Raw genomic sequence first — 20,445 nt, forward strand, 5'->3', positions numbered from 1 at the left:
AGAGATTTACGTTGGAAACGATAACTTGCGCCATCGTTTACCTTAGGGTTTGTATCTTTTGCATATCGTTAAGATGTATTCACACACCAAAGGAAATGTTAAAACGTGAATCTGATCATAGTTGCTCTTTAAAGGTCCACTGTGTAGATTTTTAGCAGCATCTAGTGGTGAGATTGTGAATTGCAACCAACGGATCAGTCCACAACTCACCCCTCCCTTTAGAAATGCATAGAGAAGCTACAGTAGGATCGTCTAAGACAACGTGGGGCCAAAACGAGTTTGTCTGTTTAGGGCTACTGTAGAAACATGATAGAGACTTTCATGTAAAGGAACCTGCGGTGAGATAAAAACGCATCATTCTAAAATAATCAAAACAATACAGTTCATTATGTAAGGTCTTTATATACCACTAATAATATAGTTATGTATATTATATTACATTTCTGTCAAGAGATCATTCTAAAATTTAAACAATGCACCTTTAACGCATTTGGCAGATGCTTTTATCCAAAGCGACTTTACATGCATTATACATTTCAGTGTGCATTATTCCCTGTATTTGAACAGTGGCGGTCGTTATTTTACATATTTTGACATGACACATGATGCAGCAAACACATATTTTGACATGATATGCGAAACACATATTTTGAATTCGCACCCATCAGAAGAGAAGTCACCGGCCGCCACTGGATTGGAACCCAAGACCTTTTGCACTGCTAACACAATGCTCTACCACTAAGCTATACATGAGAATCTTATTCATTACCATTTGTTTTTCATTACTGAGTCACTTGTTGCATCTCTCTTGTTAAAGGTATAGCGGAAGATTTTCCCGAATTATTTAAAGAACCGCCCCTCCACTTAAAAAAAAAAATGCACGTGCGCAACACTCTACCTTCTCCCGAGAGGAAACGCCTACTAAACGCGTGCACGAGACCGAGAGAGAGCATGCTGGAGCTCAGTTCTTCTCTTCGCTCTGTGTCTGTGCGCTTCGTGACTTGTGCCAGGGCTAGCATCGCTAATCATAGCTTACATTAACTTTTACTAGCAGTGATTTTAAATGGATTTCTCCAAATAGCATGACAAAATGTACCTTTCCAGTAGAAATTTCGCGTGGGAAGCCCAACCTGTCCTTTTAGCTGACTCCAGCGTGTGAAATAGTCTCCCATAAACAGTCTGGTCTTGTTTCTTTCTTCATTGTCCTTTCTCATCTTGTCATACAATTCGTAGACACTTTTTCTTTTGCGACCCTCAGACATTTTGAAAAAAACCACAGTGAGAACGCGAGCTTCAATGAATGGTTTAAACCGTAGCACAACACAAATACACTTGAAAGTGTGCATGTGTAGAAAGCTAACCTAGGGAATAGCAAGTAAGACGGTTATACGTCAACATATCATCAGAATTATTGACATCTGGGATGACAAATAATCTAGATCAGTGCTTTTCAAATAGTGGGGCGGGACCCCCAGGGGGGGCTCGAAGCGACACCAGGGGGGCGCGCGAGACCCCGGGGAAAATGCTTTTTCAGGAAGTGTTTTTTTTGCACTGTCACTTAAAGACATTACACCCCAATCAAGCTTATAAGCCGCTTGAGTTTTTATTATTATTTATTGATTATATTTAATTTAATTTTTCAGTATCAAATGGTCAAAAAATAGTATACTTTAAATAAGGATTGTTTTTTTTCAGGCAAATTGATGCATTTTAAGTCTTTTTTGTTACAGACTAAAAACAATGTTAAAAAAGTTATTCTTTGTTGTAAGTTGATCGATATTTCTATTTTTATGTTTTCTTTAATGTTAATAAGGATACAATGTTTTGCAGATGTGTCATTTTATAGACAAATTATACTATTTACAGTCGCGGCGGAGAGTTGGGGGGGCGCGAAATGTTTACTTCTTCCTAGGGGGGGCGTGACAGAAAATAATTGAGAAGCACTGATCTAGATGATCCACCCGGAAAAAGAAAATCTTCCGCTATACCTTTAAATGTTTATAGCCATCTCTCTGTACTGTATAAATCAGGATCTCTGTTTGCCTGTGTGTTCATGTCAAGTTTGATTGTACAAGACAATTTTTGATTACTTGTATGCTGGTTCTCTTCATGCTAACTTTATCTAAATTAGTTTGGGTGTCCTTATTAACATAATGCGGGTTTTATCTTATCTGGTTCAGGTCTGTGGTTGTGCCGGATTTTGCTTTGACACATTATGTTGAGTGGAATCAAGATTCTTTGTGCGTGTTTAATGCATGTTCGTACGATTTTGCGTAGCAATGTTTTAGTTTAGCGTATCTGCAGACCGTTATCATTCCTGAATTCCTGTTTCTATCTTTTCCATAGAATTCTTAGTAGCTGAATATGCAGGATCTATATGATGATCAACATACTTACTGATCCCATCTGACCTTGCTTCAGAAGTCAAGAGTTTTGAATGGGATGAAACTGGAAAGTCTGCTTGTGCGGCGGCATCTTCTGTGTCTGTGTCATCCTTTTCTCTGTCTTGATATGAATCTCCTGCTTGTTCCTCTTCAGGAACGAACGTTTTAAGCATCTCCGGATTTGTGATATGTTGGTTTGTTGTTTTGTCAGGGTTTGTATGAACTTGTAAAGTATTCACTTTATCTTTTGGGTCATAGTCTTTGATGGCTATTTTTACTCTGAGCATCTCTGAATCAAGTTGTGATTCTGTGTCAAATCCGGTTATGCTTTTATTTTCTGCTATACCTAAATCAGTATTTGCATGCATGCAATCGTTGTCCACTTTCTCTGTACTGGTACAAGCCTCTATTTTCGTTTTGAGTGATGCTTTCGCTTCTCTATTCTGCTCTTCCTCACATTCCCGAACCACAACAAAATCCCGAAACGACACCGTTTTACTGCTGGATCTGTCTGATGGCTTTCCATTGGGTCGTGTCGCAGGAGCTACTGGATCCAGTAAAGGAATATCGAAGGAGACTGGTGGCAAGTCGACAGTGGATGTTGGTGGTTCCTCTGTTTTGGTGTAGACGCCTTGTTTGCCATAAAAAGGTGAAGTCGAGCCATCGTACCCGCTGAAAGCCTCGTTGTGATAAAACGATTCCTCCACCGGAGGCATCGGTCTCCCGTGGTTCATCTGTCAGAAAATCACCATAGCGATTCATTTTTTTTGTTCATGTTACTACATTCCTTACAGATTTCAGGGTTCCCACACCTTAGTTAACTTCAAATTCAAGGTCCTTTCAAGGACTTTCCAGGTCCAATACCCTCAAATTCAAGGAGTAAATGTGAGGACACATTTCAAGTGAGAGCAAGGTTACATCGTGTTACCTTTTAAGATACATTGTTACAGTTCCCTTTTCGAGGGAACTTGCGCTGCGTCACTGCGGTGACACTTTGGGGACGCCTCCAGGGGTGCGTCTGAATGTGTATATCAAATTCAACCAATGGTGAGGCTTATCGACAAAGACAGGGTGAAACGGGAGTCAGGAAGTATATCACTATCTGAAATATTGCCAAAGACGGCGTTACAGGGACGCAGGAAGTATGGCAAGAGAGACGCAGCGTCTCGTTCCCTTCTCAGCGAACAACAGTTAGATACGTAACCTGAGACGTTTTCGTGTGTCAAACACAACTATGCAAAAAAGCATTTTGGTATGAATCAACATTCGCATACAGAAGATATAAACATTTAAAGCGAACAGTTTAGCACGTGTGCTTAAAAGTCTAGAATTTTTATGATAATATCCTACACTAGACAGGGAATAATATGGATTTTTCCCAGAAAACTTCTTGCATGAAATAGATTCAAGCACTTTCAATGACCTGTATCTATGTATGTATATTTTCAAAAACTTCCCAGGGCCTTGAATTTTTTCCCCCAGATTCACAAACTTTCAAGGATTTCAAGGATTCGTGAGATTTTAGTGTCTCAAGGCTGTGGCTAGTTCTGAACAATATTTATCTCATTTATCTTTCATTACAAGAGCCGTTTGGGGTCAGAAATAAAGTTAGGATGTTGTTGGCACACATGGTCACGTCTTTTCTATTATCTAAAAGGACAAATACACTAAGGCCTGGTTTCACAGACAAGGCTTAGCTAAAGCCAGGACTAGGAAATGGGTGATTCTCACGAAAACTTGGTTTTAAACATGTCAAGCATGAAAATGTAAAAATTGCTTAAATTTACTTTTTTTCCCACCAGACATTGAAAAACAAAGTCTGGAGTAAATGGGAACATTAATTTAAAAACTTTTACTTATCATTTAACACTTTTTGTAACATAATTTAAAAAATTTGTCCTAAAAAATCTCATTACCGCAACAGTCAGAAAACATCAACACTAACATATTTTCAAAATGACATGACAAACCTGAAAGAACATAATTTGGAGATTCTCACATGCATTTAAAATCAAAGTATTATGCTTCTATTAATTAAATTAACATTTAATAAGCATCTGTTGCGGTAATGATAATCAAAATGTCGTGTAAGCATTCTGACAAGACAATATTTAAAATTAACTGTAAAAAAATGATCTTACCTGGTAGCCATCTTGAAGTAACTGGTCCATGTGCTTGGTCACTCAAAATCAAACTTTATTAAAATTCTGTATGTGTGCTTAAACTGTTCTCAAAAAGTGTTGCGGAGGATGAGAACATCAGGCATGGACACATCATTTTCCTAATTTTTCTTCATTATTATTATTATACATGAATATTCCGTAAATATTTTTTCTGCCATCTAAAGTAGTCTAGCAAAACATCCATTTTTTTTTCTTAATATTTTTGTGTTCATTTGATTAAATTACAACATAACGCATGTTCAAACACAGCCGGACACATTGCGGTAATGAGAATTTCAGCAGAAAATGAGATAAAATTTACAATTATAAATTCTTATGTTGAAATCACACATTATTATGCTTTTTAATGTCACTATATTACACATTTTAAAGCTAAAATCATTAGTGCCGTGGTGTTTCAATGGTTTCGTGAGAATCACCCAAATAGTTAAATAAAGATGTTTAATAAACATGCCTTAGAAAAAAAAAGATGGTACTGGCTTATTTTAAGATCTGCCATTTTTAGTTGAAACAGCTCAAACATGTGTCTCAGTCTAGGACTAGCCTTAAGCATGGTCTGTGAAACCAGGGTCAGGTTTACAAAATGAAGCATCTTTGTGGGATATTGCATAAGGAGTGTCCGCTAACAAACACATCTGTTAACTGTTAGGGGCACACATTTGGTTTTTACTCAAAAACACAGACCTGCTTTACTACAAAACCACCATCTCATCTCTGGTTTAATCTCATACCACAACTGACATGTTACTTGTAGTAACAAAACATTAATTTAAAAATGACTTTGTGTTATGATGTACAACAACTTACCAGCTGAAACCATTTCAGGGTCTGGGCAAAGAATGTTGGCAAATTGAAACATTAGGGCGAATATTGTAGATTAAACTTTAAACTTTCTATTTTGTATGCTTTACAGATCTACATTCTATGTGTTGGTACAATTTGTTTGAAATTAAATACAATATTGTTTACTTTAATTGTGATATAAGTAGTAGAATAATGAATGTAATTTTCTCTCACCACATTAGGGTGTTTGCTGTCTGCCACATTGGCGTGTATTAAAGGATCCCGTCTCTTTCTTCTCCTCCTTATACACCGCACCAGCATAAATAAGGTAATGCCCAGTAAGATTAGACACAACCCTGCCAAACCCTCTGCCCTGCCCACCGTCTCAATGCCATCAGGATGCCCCGATCCCAAAGGACCCTGAGGAACTTAGAAGAATAATTAATTTATTAATAATCTAATTCTTAAAGGGATAGTTCAACCCAAAACTAAAACGTTGTCATTATTTATCTACCCTCATTTAATTTGATCCCCAATGTCTTTCTTTGTTCTTCAGAACCCAAACACAAATTTAAAGGTGCCATAGAATGTAAAACTGTATGTATCTAGGTCAGTACTTCTTAAAGTGTGGTCCGCGGACCACTAGTGGTCCGCCAAACCCCCCCAGTGGTCCGCCAAAAGATGACATAAACTAGGCAAGTGTTTATACAAAATCGTCACTTATTTAAGTAGTTTTTTAATGCACTTCCGAAACTGTGATATCAGTTCTTGCCATTCTGTTTTAATAACGTAAAAATGGATCGGTGGCTAAACCAAAGAGGAGTCAAAAGAAAAGATCAAGTGTCAACTGAATGCAGCTAAAAATCCACAGATCTATTAGTTTTGTAATGTACTACTTTTTGTGTAAAATGTGTAAAATCCCTGTAATTTCAGTGATTTTGGACATTAAGGGGATTTTTTTTGGACATTAAGGGCACATTTTTGCTCACACCTACAAAGTGGCAATTTTTTAATACTATAATAAATTATCTATGGGGTATTTTGAGCTAAAACTTCACATACGTACGCTGGGGACACTAAATATTTATTTGACATCTTAAAAATGTCTTGTGAAATGTCCCCTTTAAATGTTGTTACAATGCTAAAAACAAAGTTGTGACTGCTGAGTTAGCGCTATATGCTAGTTAATGCTATATGCTAGCGTTTGGGCTGAAGTTCTACTATTGACGTTACAGCAGGTCTATATAAAAAAAAAACACAAACATACCATGCAGAAACGTTCATTAACAATCTCCAAATATTTGATTATTCCTTAAATTATGTATCTTCATCTGATACAGGCTCAAACATAAGGTCTGTTTACACACACAGCTACTGAAGGAGCTGCTTTGTGAAACAGCCAATCAGAGCAGAGCTCAACATTATTATTCATGACCCTTTCAAATAAGGTATAATAGACCATTCTGAGGGCAAATCCTATAGGGTTGTAAATGGATGTAAAAATGTTTCTGGATCATTTTTCCACTTCTATGTAGATATCAGAGAACAATTTAACATTTTTTCAGTGCAATCTTTGGCACATTTAAAAATCCACTCCCCAGTAACCAGAAAATCATAAAACAACACTTTCTAAAACATCTGGGGGTTCAAACAATATAAGGGTAAAGGAATAATGACAAAGTTTTTTGTTTTGGGTGAACAATCACTTTAACAAAATGAACTAGTAAAAACGAAAGCAATTTCTGACTTAATAAAATAAAAGCTATAAAAAAACTGCAACATCTTGAATGCATGTGGCATCGATTGACAAAAGTATACCTCCTTAGTCTGAAAAAACTAAATCAGAAAAAAGCTTTACTTAAAAAAGCTTTACATTACAACTATGAGCTGTAAACCTAAGACTTTTCAATTAAGTTGATTTATATAAATTTCACAAAATGAACTAATTTCTTATGTATTTCCATCACAAACTTGCCTAAATTTAGATTTTGAATTCATATTGCTATTTATTTATACATAATTGAAAATATAATACAGTCAGTAATGCAAATTATGTGTAACTGATTAAATTACTTAGTCTTTTTTGTGTAAAAGTGTAATTATGTAAATGTAATTACAGTTGGTTATAATTAAGGAATAATTGACGACAGGCCGTTAAATTATTCGAAAATAAGCGCGCTGCGACGCTTCGATAGCATTTAGCTTAGCCCCATTCATTCAATGGTACCATTTAGAGATAAAGTTAGAAGTGACCAAACACATCAACGTTTTTCCTATTTAAGACGAGTAGTTATACGAGCAAGTTTGGTGGTACAAAATAAAACGTAGCGCTTTTCTAAGCGGATTTAAAAGATGAACTATATTTTATGGCGTAATAGCACTTTTGGGAGTACTTCGACTCGGCGCAGTAACACCCTCCCTCTCCCATTATGAGAGGGAGAAGGGGAGCAAACTTTTCAGGCGAGTCGAAGTACTCCCAAAAGTGCTATTACGCCATAAAATATAGTTCCTCTTTTAAATCCGCTTAGAAAAGCGCTACGTTTTATTTTGTACCACCAAACTTGCTCGTATAACTACTCGTCTTAAATAGGAAAAACGTTGATGTGTTTGGTCACTTCTAACTTTATCTCTAAATGGTACCATTGAATGAATGGGGCTAAGCTAAATGCTATCGAAGCGTCGCAGCGCGCTCCAGCGCTTACGTGCACGCACACAGATGACAGAGGGATGCATCAACAATTCTTATTTAAGGTAATAACATATTTTAATATTGAAAATGAGTAGACTATTCCTTTAAGGTGGTTCGCGTCGTATCGTTACATCGCGAGTGTGCCTTATTTTCAGATAATTTAAAGGACCGAAGTCAAGTATTCTGCTTTTATACCATGGTGCTGTTGAATGCTTTATTCTGATTGGTTGGGAACTATTCCATGGGTGTTGATTATTTTTTCGCTAAACGTACATCTGACTCAAAGTTTTTAAATAACTACCAGAGCAAAGTTTGTAGCAACCATGGTATAAGCGAAATAATTGACTCCGCTCCTTTAAATTATTTGAAAATAATGCACACTCCGCTTCGCATCGTGCCGCACTACCACATTGGGTGTGCATTATTTTCGAATAATTCAACGACCTGTCGTCAATTATTCCTTACAAACCGCGGTTACTGCCGACATTGCTCTGGTGGTTACATATGACAGATCAGGTGTGCATTTACCGGAAAATAATGCATACCCGTGAAACATTTCTTAACCAATCAGAATAAAGCATTCAACAGCACCATGGTATAATTAGTAATTTATTACACCCAACACTGTTTGGTACCTGGCTGGCCTTTCTGAAGAACTTCTACATGTAACGCAGCGTAAACGGTGTCCCCTGACTCCAGATCAGTGGCTACCACCTGCAACACACATGGCCATTATTATTATCTCAAGTTATTCCAGACATGTTTAGTAGTATTGTAGTATTCCACTGATTATAACTCTATTACAGCAGTCTCATACCTCCAGGAAGTATTTGTGGTTGAGATGTAGCTGGTTGGTTTTAGCGATGAGTAGTCCCTCTTGTGTAATGTAAAACAGTCGAGAGCTGTTGTTTTCTGAGTTTAGAGAGTACTGCAGTCTGGGATTGAAGCCCTTTAACCAACACACAAACAAACATCAATCTTAGTTTAAGCAAAAATAAACTAATGCCAATTTGATGTTGAAATTCAATGTCGACACTGGATTGTTAGTGTTGTGTAGTTGTATGCCATGTATGTGGTTTGTATCGTTGAGTCACGTACATCAGCGAAGTCCTGATCCACGGCCTGCATTGTGAGTAATTTATTGCCGTACGTCATGACGAGAGAGGCGGGGCTTGTGCCCTCACTGACAAAACCATGGTACACTGAACGATTAAATTGGGGCGGATATCTGTTCTCTGCCAGAACCCTCACAAGAACCGTGGCTACCGCATACTTCAGAGGGTCGTCCACCTGAGCTGCCTGAATAGAAATATAAGGATGCATTCCAACAAATGTTCTTAGTGTAACGTTTTCATTGTTTTAGTTAAGAGTAGATATACATTTGATAGTAAAATGATTTATATTTGTGACCCTGGACCACAAAACCAGTCATAAGTAGCATGGGTATATTTTTAGCAATAGCCAACAATACATTGTATGAGTTATTGATTTTTTTAAATGGCAAAAATCATTAGGATATAAAGTAAAGATCATATTCCATGAAGCTATTTTGCAAATGTCCGAGCATAAATAAAAAAAAAGATTTATCATTAGTAATATGTGTTGCTAAGGACTTAATTTGGACAACTTTAAAGGATTAGTCAATAAAGTCCAGATAATTTACTCATCACCATGTCATCGAAAATGTTGATGTCTTTCTTTGTTCAGTCGAGAAGAAATTATGTTTTTTGAGGAAAACATTCCAGGATTTTTCTCACTTTAATGGACTTTAATGGACCCCAATACTTAACAGTTTTAATGCAGTATAAAGTAGCAGTTTCAAAGGACTCTAAATGATTTCAAACAAGGCATTAGGGTCTTATCTAGTGAAACGATTGTCATTTTTGGCAAGAAAAATAAAAAATATGCACTTTTGATCCACAACTTCTTTTCTTCCTCCGGTCCTGTGACGCGTTAGCGCGACCTCACGCAATGCGTCATCACGTCAAGAGGTCACGGATGACGTATCGAAACTACGCCCCAAGTGTGGAGTAAGAGGACCGTTCCGATGTTGTTGTATGTCGAATGATACTAATTAATGTCTTTGTGTCAGTTAATTGTTTAAAATGGTCCGCAAATGTGCGTTTTATATATGTAACACGTGACCTTTCGACGTCATTACGTAATTACGTGAGGTCGCGCTGACTCGTCACACAGCCGGAGGAAGAAGAGAAGTTGTTGTTTAAAATGCATATTTTTTATTTTTCTTTCCAAAAATGACAATCGTTTTGCTAGATAAGACCTTTATGCCTCGTTTGAGATCGTTTAGAGTCCTTTAAAACTGCAATTTTATACTGCATTGAAACTGTTCAGTGTTGGGGACCATTAAAATGAGAAAAATCATGGAATGTTTTCCTCGAAAAACATAATTTCTTCTTGACTGAACAAAGAAAGACATCAACATTTTCGATGACATGGTGGTGAGTAAATTATCTGGATTTTTTTTTTAGAAAATGGACTAATCCTTCAAAGGCAATATTTGGTCAATATTTAGATTTTTTGCACCATCAGATTCCAGATTTTCAAATAGTTGTATCTTGGCCAAATAATGTCCTACTAAAACTCATACATCAAAGCTTATTTATTCAGCTGTATACATCTCAATTTCAAAAAATTTACCCTTATGACTGGTTTTGTGATCCAGGGTCACATTTGACAAAACACAACATGCCTTGAATGCTTCACTGTCAGACATACCATGACACGCAGTCTCAGCATCGGGGTCAGCAGTCGGTTTTCCACGCGTCTGGTTAACCTCACCTCTCCAGAGGTACTGTCCATGACAAATCTCCCATTATCTGCCCCTGCACAGTCACACACACACACATGAATGTAACTTCGAAAAAGCCAACTATTTTTCAGAGACTGCAGGAAGTTCAGTCGGGGAAGATAAACACCTGATAGGATGGTATATGTTAGTGTTGTTCTGATACCCCTATCACCATCCGCAGCTTGAATCGAACCCGGAGAAAAGTCCAAAACAATGTCCTAAATGATAAGGATGAAATGCATAAAGAGAGATGCTTACAGGATTGATTCAGACATTGCATACAAAAGCTGTCATTGAAACAATGTACCAGTATCAGTAAGTACCTCTAAGGAACTAATAAGCACACGGTGTACTTTTTGAAAAGGTGGCGTCACAGTGACAGCTTTTGTAGCCTTTATTTGAGAGTGCACTATGTTTAATTTGTTGTTTATTTTACCAGTTTTACCTGCTCATTCTCTGTGACGTTGGCAGTGTACAGCGGATTGGCACAAATGCGTTTGCCGTGATTGGCCGAGAGGAGAATACACGGCAGGAATTGTGGGTATTGGTCATCTCCATCCAATACGTTGATTATTATTGTTGCTGTCGTATTGTAGTGCTCAACTGTGTTTGTCTCCTAAACCAACATAAACATTCAGGCACATTCAGGCACGTTCCAGTAATGCATTTTGCTATTCCATAATTTTTAACAAAAGAAAACTATTTTTTGTGTGTGTGATACCACGGCATAAAGAGTGATCCGAAGCTGAGTTTTGCTTTCATAATCCAGAGATTTTTTGAGAATCACTCTGCCGCTGTTGGGCAAGTCCACGCGAAAATATCCAGCGTCAGGCTGAAATGTAAAGACATGCCCGCACCTGGTTGTTATTGTGTACCCAACAAAGAATTTCTGTTATTATAATAAATCTGAATCAATATCAAGGCATCCTAAAAGATTAAAAATGAATCCAAGTCTGAAGTAGAAAAGGCTATTTACATTGCCTGCATGGAGTAATGTTTATTATGCATTGCTTAAGCAACAATCTTAAATCTTAAATTAGAGTTATACAGTGTGATGCAAACAGAGTTGTTTAGCAACCAGACAGTTTTTTTTTTATTTACCTGAACATACATTTTAAAATTATACCGTGTAAATCTCAACAAGATAACTTATAGTTATGAATGATGATTAGGGATGGGGACACATTTCAAGTGAGAGCAAGGTAACATCTTGTTACCTTTTAAGATACATTGTTACAGTTCCCTTTCGAGAGAACTCGCGCTGCGTCACTGCGGTGACAATTTGGGGATGCCTCCAGGGGTAAGTGCGTCTTAATGTCTATATCAAATTCAACCAATGGTGGGGCTTAATGACAAAGACAGGGTGAAACGGGAGCCAGGAAGTATATCGCTATCGGAAATATTGCCAAAGACGGCGTTACAGGGACGCAGGAAGTATGGCAAGGGAGACGCGGTGTCTCGTTCCCTTCTCAGGGAAAACACCCAGATAGCATGCAACCATTGAAACAATGTTAAAAATTGTTGATTTGTCAATGTTAATACCATTGAATCAATATCACGTTTGCACCCTCCATTAATATTGAAAAAATATTGAAATTTCAACATATCACCATTATCGTGATCAGTGTTTGCTTTAGTTTGGCCCTTGACTCTTGTGTTTTAATGGTAAGTTTTCTTTGGCTGTTGAAGCAGTGTTTTAGAAAACAAAGAAAACAAAGATTGAATGTTATTAATTAGCTTAATTCTTGTAGATATACCTAAATAATATAAATGAAATACTGCTAAAGATGTGTAGGAAATGGATATTACAGTACTAGTTGGAAGCAGTGTCAGGTCTGTTATTTTGAGGATTATAAAAATACTTAGAAGGTTAAATTACTGAATCTATCTCTGACATTGGGAATCAGTCTATGAATCTCATCAATGGTGACGATCAACAAAAGAAAGCTTCATGCTGCAATGCATGCTGGGTATCATCGTAGTACTAAACTAATTTATCACTCCCAGCATGCATTGCAGTTGATCTTTTATCTGAAATTGTTTGATGATTGTCACCATTGTTGTAGGATGAGTAATGATGTCTGAATGTGTCAGCATTTTTTTCTCTTGTCACAGTGTATTTACAAACCAGAACAATTATAATTGTCAAAAATTGATCAACATAATCATGTAAAGCAGCTTCATTTTATATAATCTTGACATCTTCACAAAAAGCAATCAGTTTCAACTTTCTTTTCCAATGCACATGTGTTTCTACATAAGCACATACAAACACTAAAAAAAGAAAAGAAAGATTTAACTTAGTGAATGTCAAGAGTCAAGGACCCAACTAAAGCAAACACTGATCACAATGATGGTGGTTTGTTGAATTTTCAATATTTTTTCAATTTTAATGGAGGGTGCAAACCTGATATTGATTTAATGCAATTAACATTGACAAATCAACTGTTTTTAACATTGTTTCAATAGTTGCATGCTATCTGGGCAGTTACATTCGTAACCTAAGACGTTTTCATGTGTCAAACACAACTATGCAAAAAAGCATTTTGATATGAATCAACATTCGCATATAGAAGACAGAAGCATTTAAAGCGAACAGTTTAGCACGTGTGCTTAAAAAGTCTAGAATGTTTATGATATTATCCTACACTACACAGGGAATAATATGGATTTTTTTCCCAGAAAACTTCTTGCATAAAATAGATTCAAGCACTTTCAATGACCTGTATCTAATGTATGTATATTTTCAAAACCTTCCCAGGACCTTGAATTTTTCCCCCAGATTCACAAACTTTCAAGGATTTCAAGGACCAAATTGAATAATTTGGTTGTAATGTTTTATCCACTTACTGATGTTTCATCAATGATGTATGCGAGCGTGTCTCCATCAGCATCAATGGCCTGGACGGTAAATGCTACAGTGTTCACTGCTGTCAACTAAAGACAAATGAAAGAAAATAATGAAAAATGAAAGTTATCACAAAAGGTGGTAGATCACATTTTAGTGTTTCACTACTATAGTAAACTGTTGTAAAATTTCTAAATACTATAGTGTTTTTGAACCATACCATAGTAAATAAGTCATAAGTACAGTATACTACAGTTTTATTATGGTTTATTAATCAATGCACGTAGTGAATACTACACAGAATACTATAGTATATATTAAGAAGGTGTAGCAATTACTATAATATATTATACTACAATTTACTTCTGTTTACTATAGTACACTACAATATACTAAACTTTCTGTACCTCGCTGAGATCCAGAGGTTGTATTGAGCTTTTTAGAAACTCTGGCTTGTTGTCATTCAACACCTCCACCATGATCCTGTGTTCAGGATCTTTGACTGTCACAAACTCACTGTGCCCTCCGTCACATTCACCAGCTGTCATAAAGTACATTAAAAGACTTTAACCATACATGCTTATATACATACATAACGTTTGATAAAATGTTCATTATCGCCCAGCAAAACTTGGATCTTGGATATGTTTTTGCATGTGTGACATGCATGTGTGTTTGTGTTAATGTGAGTGTATGTGTGTGTTTTTCATGCTTTTAGTTTGTATTGATACCTGTTACAGGGTTCCAGTTGAATGCAGACAGCAGGTGGCAGACTACTAGAATATTCCATGATGGCACTTGACAAAACATCAAAACCATCTCTTACACTGTCAGGTAAAAAACAAAAAATGTTATTATTGTTATTAATAACGAATAATGATAATAATTCATATAATAATTTATATTATGACATAATGAAGGTTAGATTCCCAGAGTCACGTGACCTGTAAATGAAAACAACTGTCCTTGTTTTAATTTGCTAATATGTTACTTCTTTATAGTTGTTTGGTATTTTTCTCAGTCAATTATAATCCATTGTAAAGATTTTATTGTCCTTTTACATAATCACACAAGCATGTCAACAGTATTATAGATTTTACATAAAAAATGACTCAAATATGTGTGTCTATTTGTGTATCAATTTGTTTTACATTTGACTATATTTGTGAGGTTATGGACCAAAGATTTGATCAACATAAATAAAGCAAAACTTGTACACACACGCACACAATTGGCTTACCAAGATCAAAACACACAAGACAGTGAACATGGCACTTGTGTGTGGATTAAGGGTTGTTATTTGGTTTGTCATCAGTTATACAAGACTATAACACAACTTTGCTACATACACATGCAGAATACCAAATTTTACAATATAATTGTTATATTCTAGTTTATATTTTAACTCATTTGTTTCTTTGTTTGTTTGCATCGGAATTCGATTAAGAATAAAACATGTTTACCCACCTATCAAACGGTGCATCAGGTCCCATCAGATATCCAGCTGTGGGGGTTTTCTCCAAAAATACATTATCGCCATTGCAGAACCCATTGAACTCGAAAATAATGTGTGTAAGATTGTGAAAAAGATATTGACTTGCATCTAGGAGTCTCAGCGCACGTATGCACTGGGGCAATTGCAGAACAGGATTAGTCTGGGGTTTAGTGTTAAAACTCGCTGGATCTGGGCCAAGCTGAATACGTGAGCCAACAGCTTAACAAGTCAAATACCACATCATTCTTCACATCATACACATTTCTCCACTTCTTTATGCTGGCCAGTGAAACAACAGGTCAAAGTATTGTTTCAGAAGTATAAGTGGACACATCACAAATAGGATACAGTCAATTAATAAACCAAAATTGAATCAAAGGACCTACAAATAAACAACTATCTACTGTTCACAGCAGACATGCATGCAGGCAAACTAGATAGACAAACAAACAGACATGCAGACAAACTAAATAGACAAACAGGCAGGCAAACTACATGGACAGACATGCAGGCAAACTAGACAGACAGACAGACAGACAGACATGCAGGCAAACTAGACAGACATACAGGCAGACTATACAGACAGACATGCAGGCAAACTAGACAGACAGACAGACAGACATGCAGGCAAACTAGACAGACAGACAGACATGCAGGCACACTAGACAAACAGACATGCAGGCAAACTAGACGGACAGACATACAGGCAAACTAGACGGACAGACGTGCAGGCAAAGTAGACGGACAGACATGCAGGCAAACTATACGGACAGACATGCAGGCAAACTAGACGGACAGACATGCAGGCAAACTAGACGGACAGACATGCAGGCAAATTAGACGGACAGACAGGCATGCAGGCAAACTAGACGGACAGACATGCAGGCAAACTAGACGGACAGACATGCAGGCAAACTAGACAGACAGACATGCAGGCAAACTAGACCGACAGACATGCAGGCAAACTAGACAGACAGACATGCAGGCAAACTAGACGGACAGACATGAAACTAGACAGACAGACAGACATGCAGTCAAACTAAACAGACAGACATGCAGTCAAACTAGACTGACAGACATGCAGGCAAATTAGACTGACAGACATGCAGTCAAACTAGACTGACAGACATGCAGGCAAACTAGACAGACAGACATGCAGGCAAACTAGACAGACAGACATGAAACTAGACAGACAGACATGCAGGCAAACTAGACGGACAGACATGCAGGCAAACTAGACAGACAGACATGCAGGCAAACTCGACAGACAGACATGCAGGCAAACTAGACGGACAGACATGCAGGCAAACTAGAAAGACAGACATGCAGGCAAACTAGACAGACAGACATGCAGGCAAACTAGACAGACAGACATGCAGGCAAACTAGACGGACAGACATGCAGGCAAACTAGACAGACAGACATGCGTGCAAACTAGACGGACAGACATGAAACTAGACAGACAGACATGCAGGCAAACTAGACGGACAGACATGAAGGCAAACCAGACAGACAGAGATGCAGGCAAACTAGACAGACAGACATGCAGTCAAACTAGACGGACAGACATGAAGGCAAACTAGACGGACAGACATGCAGGCAAACTAGACGGACAGACATGCAGGCAAACTAGACAGACAGACATGCAGGCAAACTAGACGGACAGACATGCAGGCAAACTAGACGGACAGACATGCAGGCAAACTAGACAGACAGACATGCAGGCAAACTAGACGGACAGACATGAAACTAGACAGACAGACATGCAGTCAAACTAGACAGACAGACATGCAGGCAAACTAGACGGACAGACATGCAGGCAAACTAGACAGACAGACATGCAGGCAAACTAGACGGACAGACATGCAGGCAAATTAGACTGACAGACATGGAGTCAAACTAGACGGACAGACATGCAGTCAAACTAGACGGACAGACATGAAACTAGACGGACAGACATGCAGGCAAACTAGACGGACAGACATGAAACTAGACAGACAGACATGCAGGCAAACTAGACGGACAGACATGCAGGCAAACTAGACGGACAGACATGCAGGCAAACTAGACGGACAGACATGAAACAAGACAGACAGACATGAAAGCAAACTAGACGGACAGACATGAAGGCAAACAAGACAGACAGACATGCAGGCAAACTAGACAGACAGACATGCAGTCAAACTAGACGGACAGACATGCAGGCAATCCACACCGACAGACATGAAGTCAAACTAGACCGACAGACATGCAGTCAAACTAGACCGACAGACATGCAGGCAAACTAGACAGACAGACATGGAGTCAAACTAGACGGACAGACATGCAGTCAAACTAGACGGACAGACATGCAGTCAAACTAGACGGACAGACATGCAGGCAAACTAGACGGACAGACATGCAGGCAAACTAGACAGACAGAAATGCAGGCAAACTATACAGACAGAAATGCAGGCAAACTAGACAGACAGACATGCAGGCAAACTAGACGGACAGACATGAAACTAGACAGACAGACATGCAGTCAAACTAGACAGACAGACATGCAGGCAATCTAGAAAGACAGACATGCAGGCAAACTAGACGGACAGACATGAAACTAGACAGACAGACATGCAGTCAAACTAGACAGACAGACATGCAGGCAAACTAGAAAGACAGACATGCAGGCAAACTAGACGGACAGACATGAAACTAGACAGACAGACATGCAGTCAAACTAGACAGACAAACATGCAGGCAAACTAGACAGACAGACATGCAGGCAAACTAGACAGACAGACATGCAGGCAAACTAGACGGACCGACATGCAGTCAAACTAGACGGACAGACATGCAGGCAATCTAGACGGACAGACACGCAGGCAAACCAGACGGACAGCCCTGCTGGCAAACTAGACGGACAGACATGCAGGCAAACTAGACGGACAGACATGCAGGCAAACTAGACAGACAGACATGCAGGCAAACTAGACAGACAGACATGCAGGCAAACTAGACGGACAGACATGAAACTAGACAGACAGACATGCAGTCAAACTAGACAGACAGACATGCAGGCAAACTAGACAAACAGACATGCAGGCAAACTAGACGGACAGACATGCAGTCAAACTAGACATGCAGGCAAACTAGACGGACAGACATGAAACTAGACGGACAGACATGCAGTCAAACTAGACAGACAGACATGCAGGCAAACTAGACAGACAGACATGCAGGCAAACTAGACAGACAGACATGAAACTAGACAGACAGACATGCAGGCAATCTAGACAGACAGACATGCAGGCAAACTAGACGGACAGACATGCAGTCAAACTAGACGGACAGACATGCAGTCAAACTAGACAGACAGACATGCAGTCAAACTAGACGGACAGACATGCAGGCAAACTAGACAGACAGACATGCAGTCAAACTAGACAGACAGACATGAAACTAGACAGACAGACATGCAGGCAATCTAGACGGACAGACACGCAGGCAAACTAGACGGACAGACATGCAGTCAAACTAGACGGACAGACATGCAGGCAAACTAGATGGACAGACACGCAGGCAAACTAGACGGACAGACATGCAGGCAAACTAAGACGGACAGGCATGCAGGCAAACTAGACAGACAGTCATGCAGGAAACTAGACGGACAGACATACAGGCAAACTAGACGGACAGAGATTCAGGCAAACTAGACGGACAGACATGAAGTCAAACTAGACTGTCAGTCATGCAGTGAAACTAGAAAGACAGAGATGAATTCAAACTAGAAAGACAGACATGCAGGCAAACTAGACGGACAGACATGCAGTCAAACTAGACGGACAGACATGCAGGCAAACTAGACGGACAGACATGCAGTCAAACTAGACGGACAGACATGCAGTCAAACTAGACAGACAGACATGCAGTCAAAATAGACGGACAGACATGCAGTCAAACTAGACAGACAGACATGCAGTCAAACTAGACAGACAGACATGCAGTCAAACTAGACAGACAGACATGCAGGCAAACTAGACAGACAGACATGCAGGCAATCTAGACGGACAGACATGAAACTAGACAGACAGACATGCAGGCAAACTAGACAGACAGACAGACAGACATGCAGGCAAACTAGACAGACAGACAGACAGACAGACATGCAGGCAAACTAGACAGACAGACATGCAGGCAAACTAGACAGACAGACATGCAGGCAAACTAGACAGACAGACATGCAGGCAAACTAGACGGACAGACATGCAGGCAAACTAGACAGACAGACATGCAGGCAAACTAGACAGACAGACATGCAGGCAAACTAGACAGACAGACATGCAGGCAAACTAGACAGACAGACATGAAACTAGACAGACAGACATGCAGGCAAACTAGACAGACAGACTGACACTGTAGTCCACAGTTCCTCTCTCAACCCTTTATACTTTAATAAACTCTGATAGAGTGTAATTAATATTGACAGAGATTAGGAATGGGAAATAATTACTTTACTCACCCAATAAGATTAGACAAAGGTATTCTCCCTTGAAGTGACCTTTCACTTGAAACACATTCTGATCTCACTTTCAAACACCCACATAAATAAATTATTACATGTAATTAAGTTAGGTCACATGGATTTTGAGGGGTTAAGAAAGTTCAAGAAAAGATCTTAAAATATTATAAGTCCGGCACTCTGATTCCACCCTACTGAACAACAACAACAACAACAAAGCACCATGGTAGTGCCACAGTTGTTTAAATGTTGGCACAATTATATTTTGTCTACAAAAAATTCAAACTAGACAGACAGACAGACATAAACAACAAGCATCAAGATCAAAAGATTTTCACGATTACAAGAACATTTACCTCAAGTGAACCTAAACTTTCGAAAAATACATGTCATAAAACGTCTAATAAATTATGTATAAAATTAATTCCAAAACTTAGCTATGTGTTCACTTTAGAAAGTAAGTCAACTTACAGGTTATTTGACCTTCAAATAAAAGTTACTGTAAATGTGTTACCAAAGTTATTTGTTAATGAAAGTGTTTCGTTTACTTGTTTAGGAGTCCTGGCACTCGTGCTGCTCTCCGGAAATCCGGAACTATTCAGTCCAAAGTGTTTCGCTCGTAAGGAGGAGGATCAGATGAACACAACAATCTCAGAGATATCCTGACAAATCCTCACGACTTCAGACGCCTACATTTACCCATTGGACGGAATAAGCGAAAAGTTTTAGCTAAGTTTTAACTTTTGTTAAGAG

The 20,445-nt window shown here is 38.5% G+C and overlaps 1 protein-coding gene across 4 annotated transcripts; it reads right to left on the reverse strand.

Annotated features, from left to right (window-relative positions):
• Positions 1-74: 74 nt before the first annotated feature.
• LOC129418864 (uncharacterized) lies at positions 75-20,381 on the reverse strand. Of its 4 annotated transcripts, none has more exons than XM_073853788.1 (16): positions 19,693-20,278; positions 15,164-15,470; positions 14,428-14,523; positions 14,104-14,237; positions 13,699-13,785; positions 11,570-11,680; positions 11,294-11,464; positions 10,976-11,066; positions 10,776-10,882; positions 9,138-9,338; positions 8,857-8,988; positions 8,675-8,753; positions 5,585-5,778; positions 5,375-5,395; positions 2,398-3,118; positions 75-333 (listed from the first exon to the last, which is right to left on the reverse strand). In XM_073853788.1, exons 3-16 carry the CDS (start codon positions 14,513-14,515, stop codon positions 320-322), a joined length of 2,151 nt encoding a protein of 716 aa, XP_073709889.1. In that variant the 5' UTR covers positions 14,516-14,523; positions 15,164-15,470; positions 19,693-20,278; the 3' UTR covers positions 75-319. The 4 variants fall into 4 exon arrangements, with proteins under 4 accessions (XP_073709889.1, XP_055029772.2, XP_055029773.2 ...); XM_055173797.2 differs by lacking the exon at positions 75-333 and having other exon boundaries at positions 1,377-3,118; positions 19,693-19,886; positions 20,241-20,381; XM_055173798.2 differs by lacking the exon at positions 75-333 and having other exon boundaries at positions 1,377-3,118; positions 19,693-19,883; positions 20,241-20,378.
• Positions 20,382-20,445: the final 64 nt, after the last annotated feature.

The sequence above is a fragment of the Misgurnus anguillicaudatus genome, chromosome 15, assembly GCF_027580225.2.
Source record: "Misgurnus anguillicaudatus chromosome 15, ASM2758022v2, whole genome shotgun sequence".
Lineage (NCBI taxonomy): Eukaryota > Metazoa > Chordata > Actinopteri > Cypriniformes > Cobitidae > Misgurnus > Misgurnus anguillicaudatus.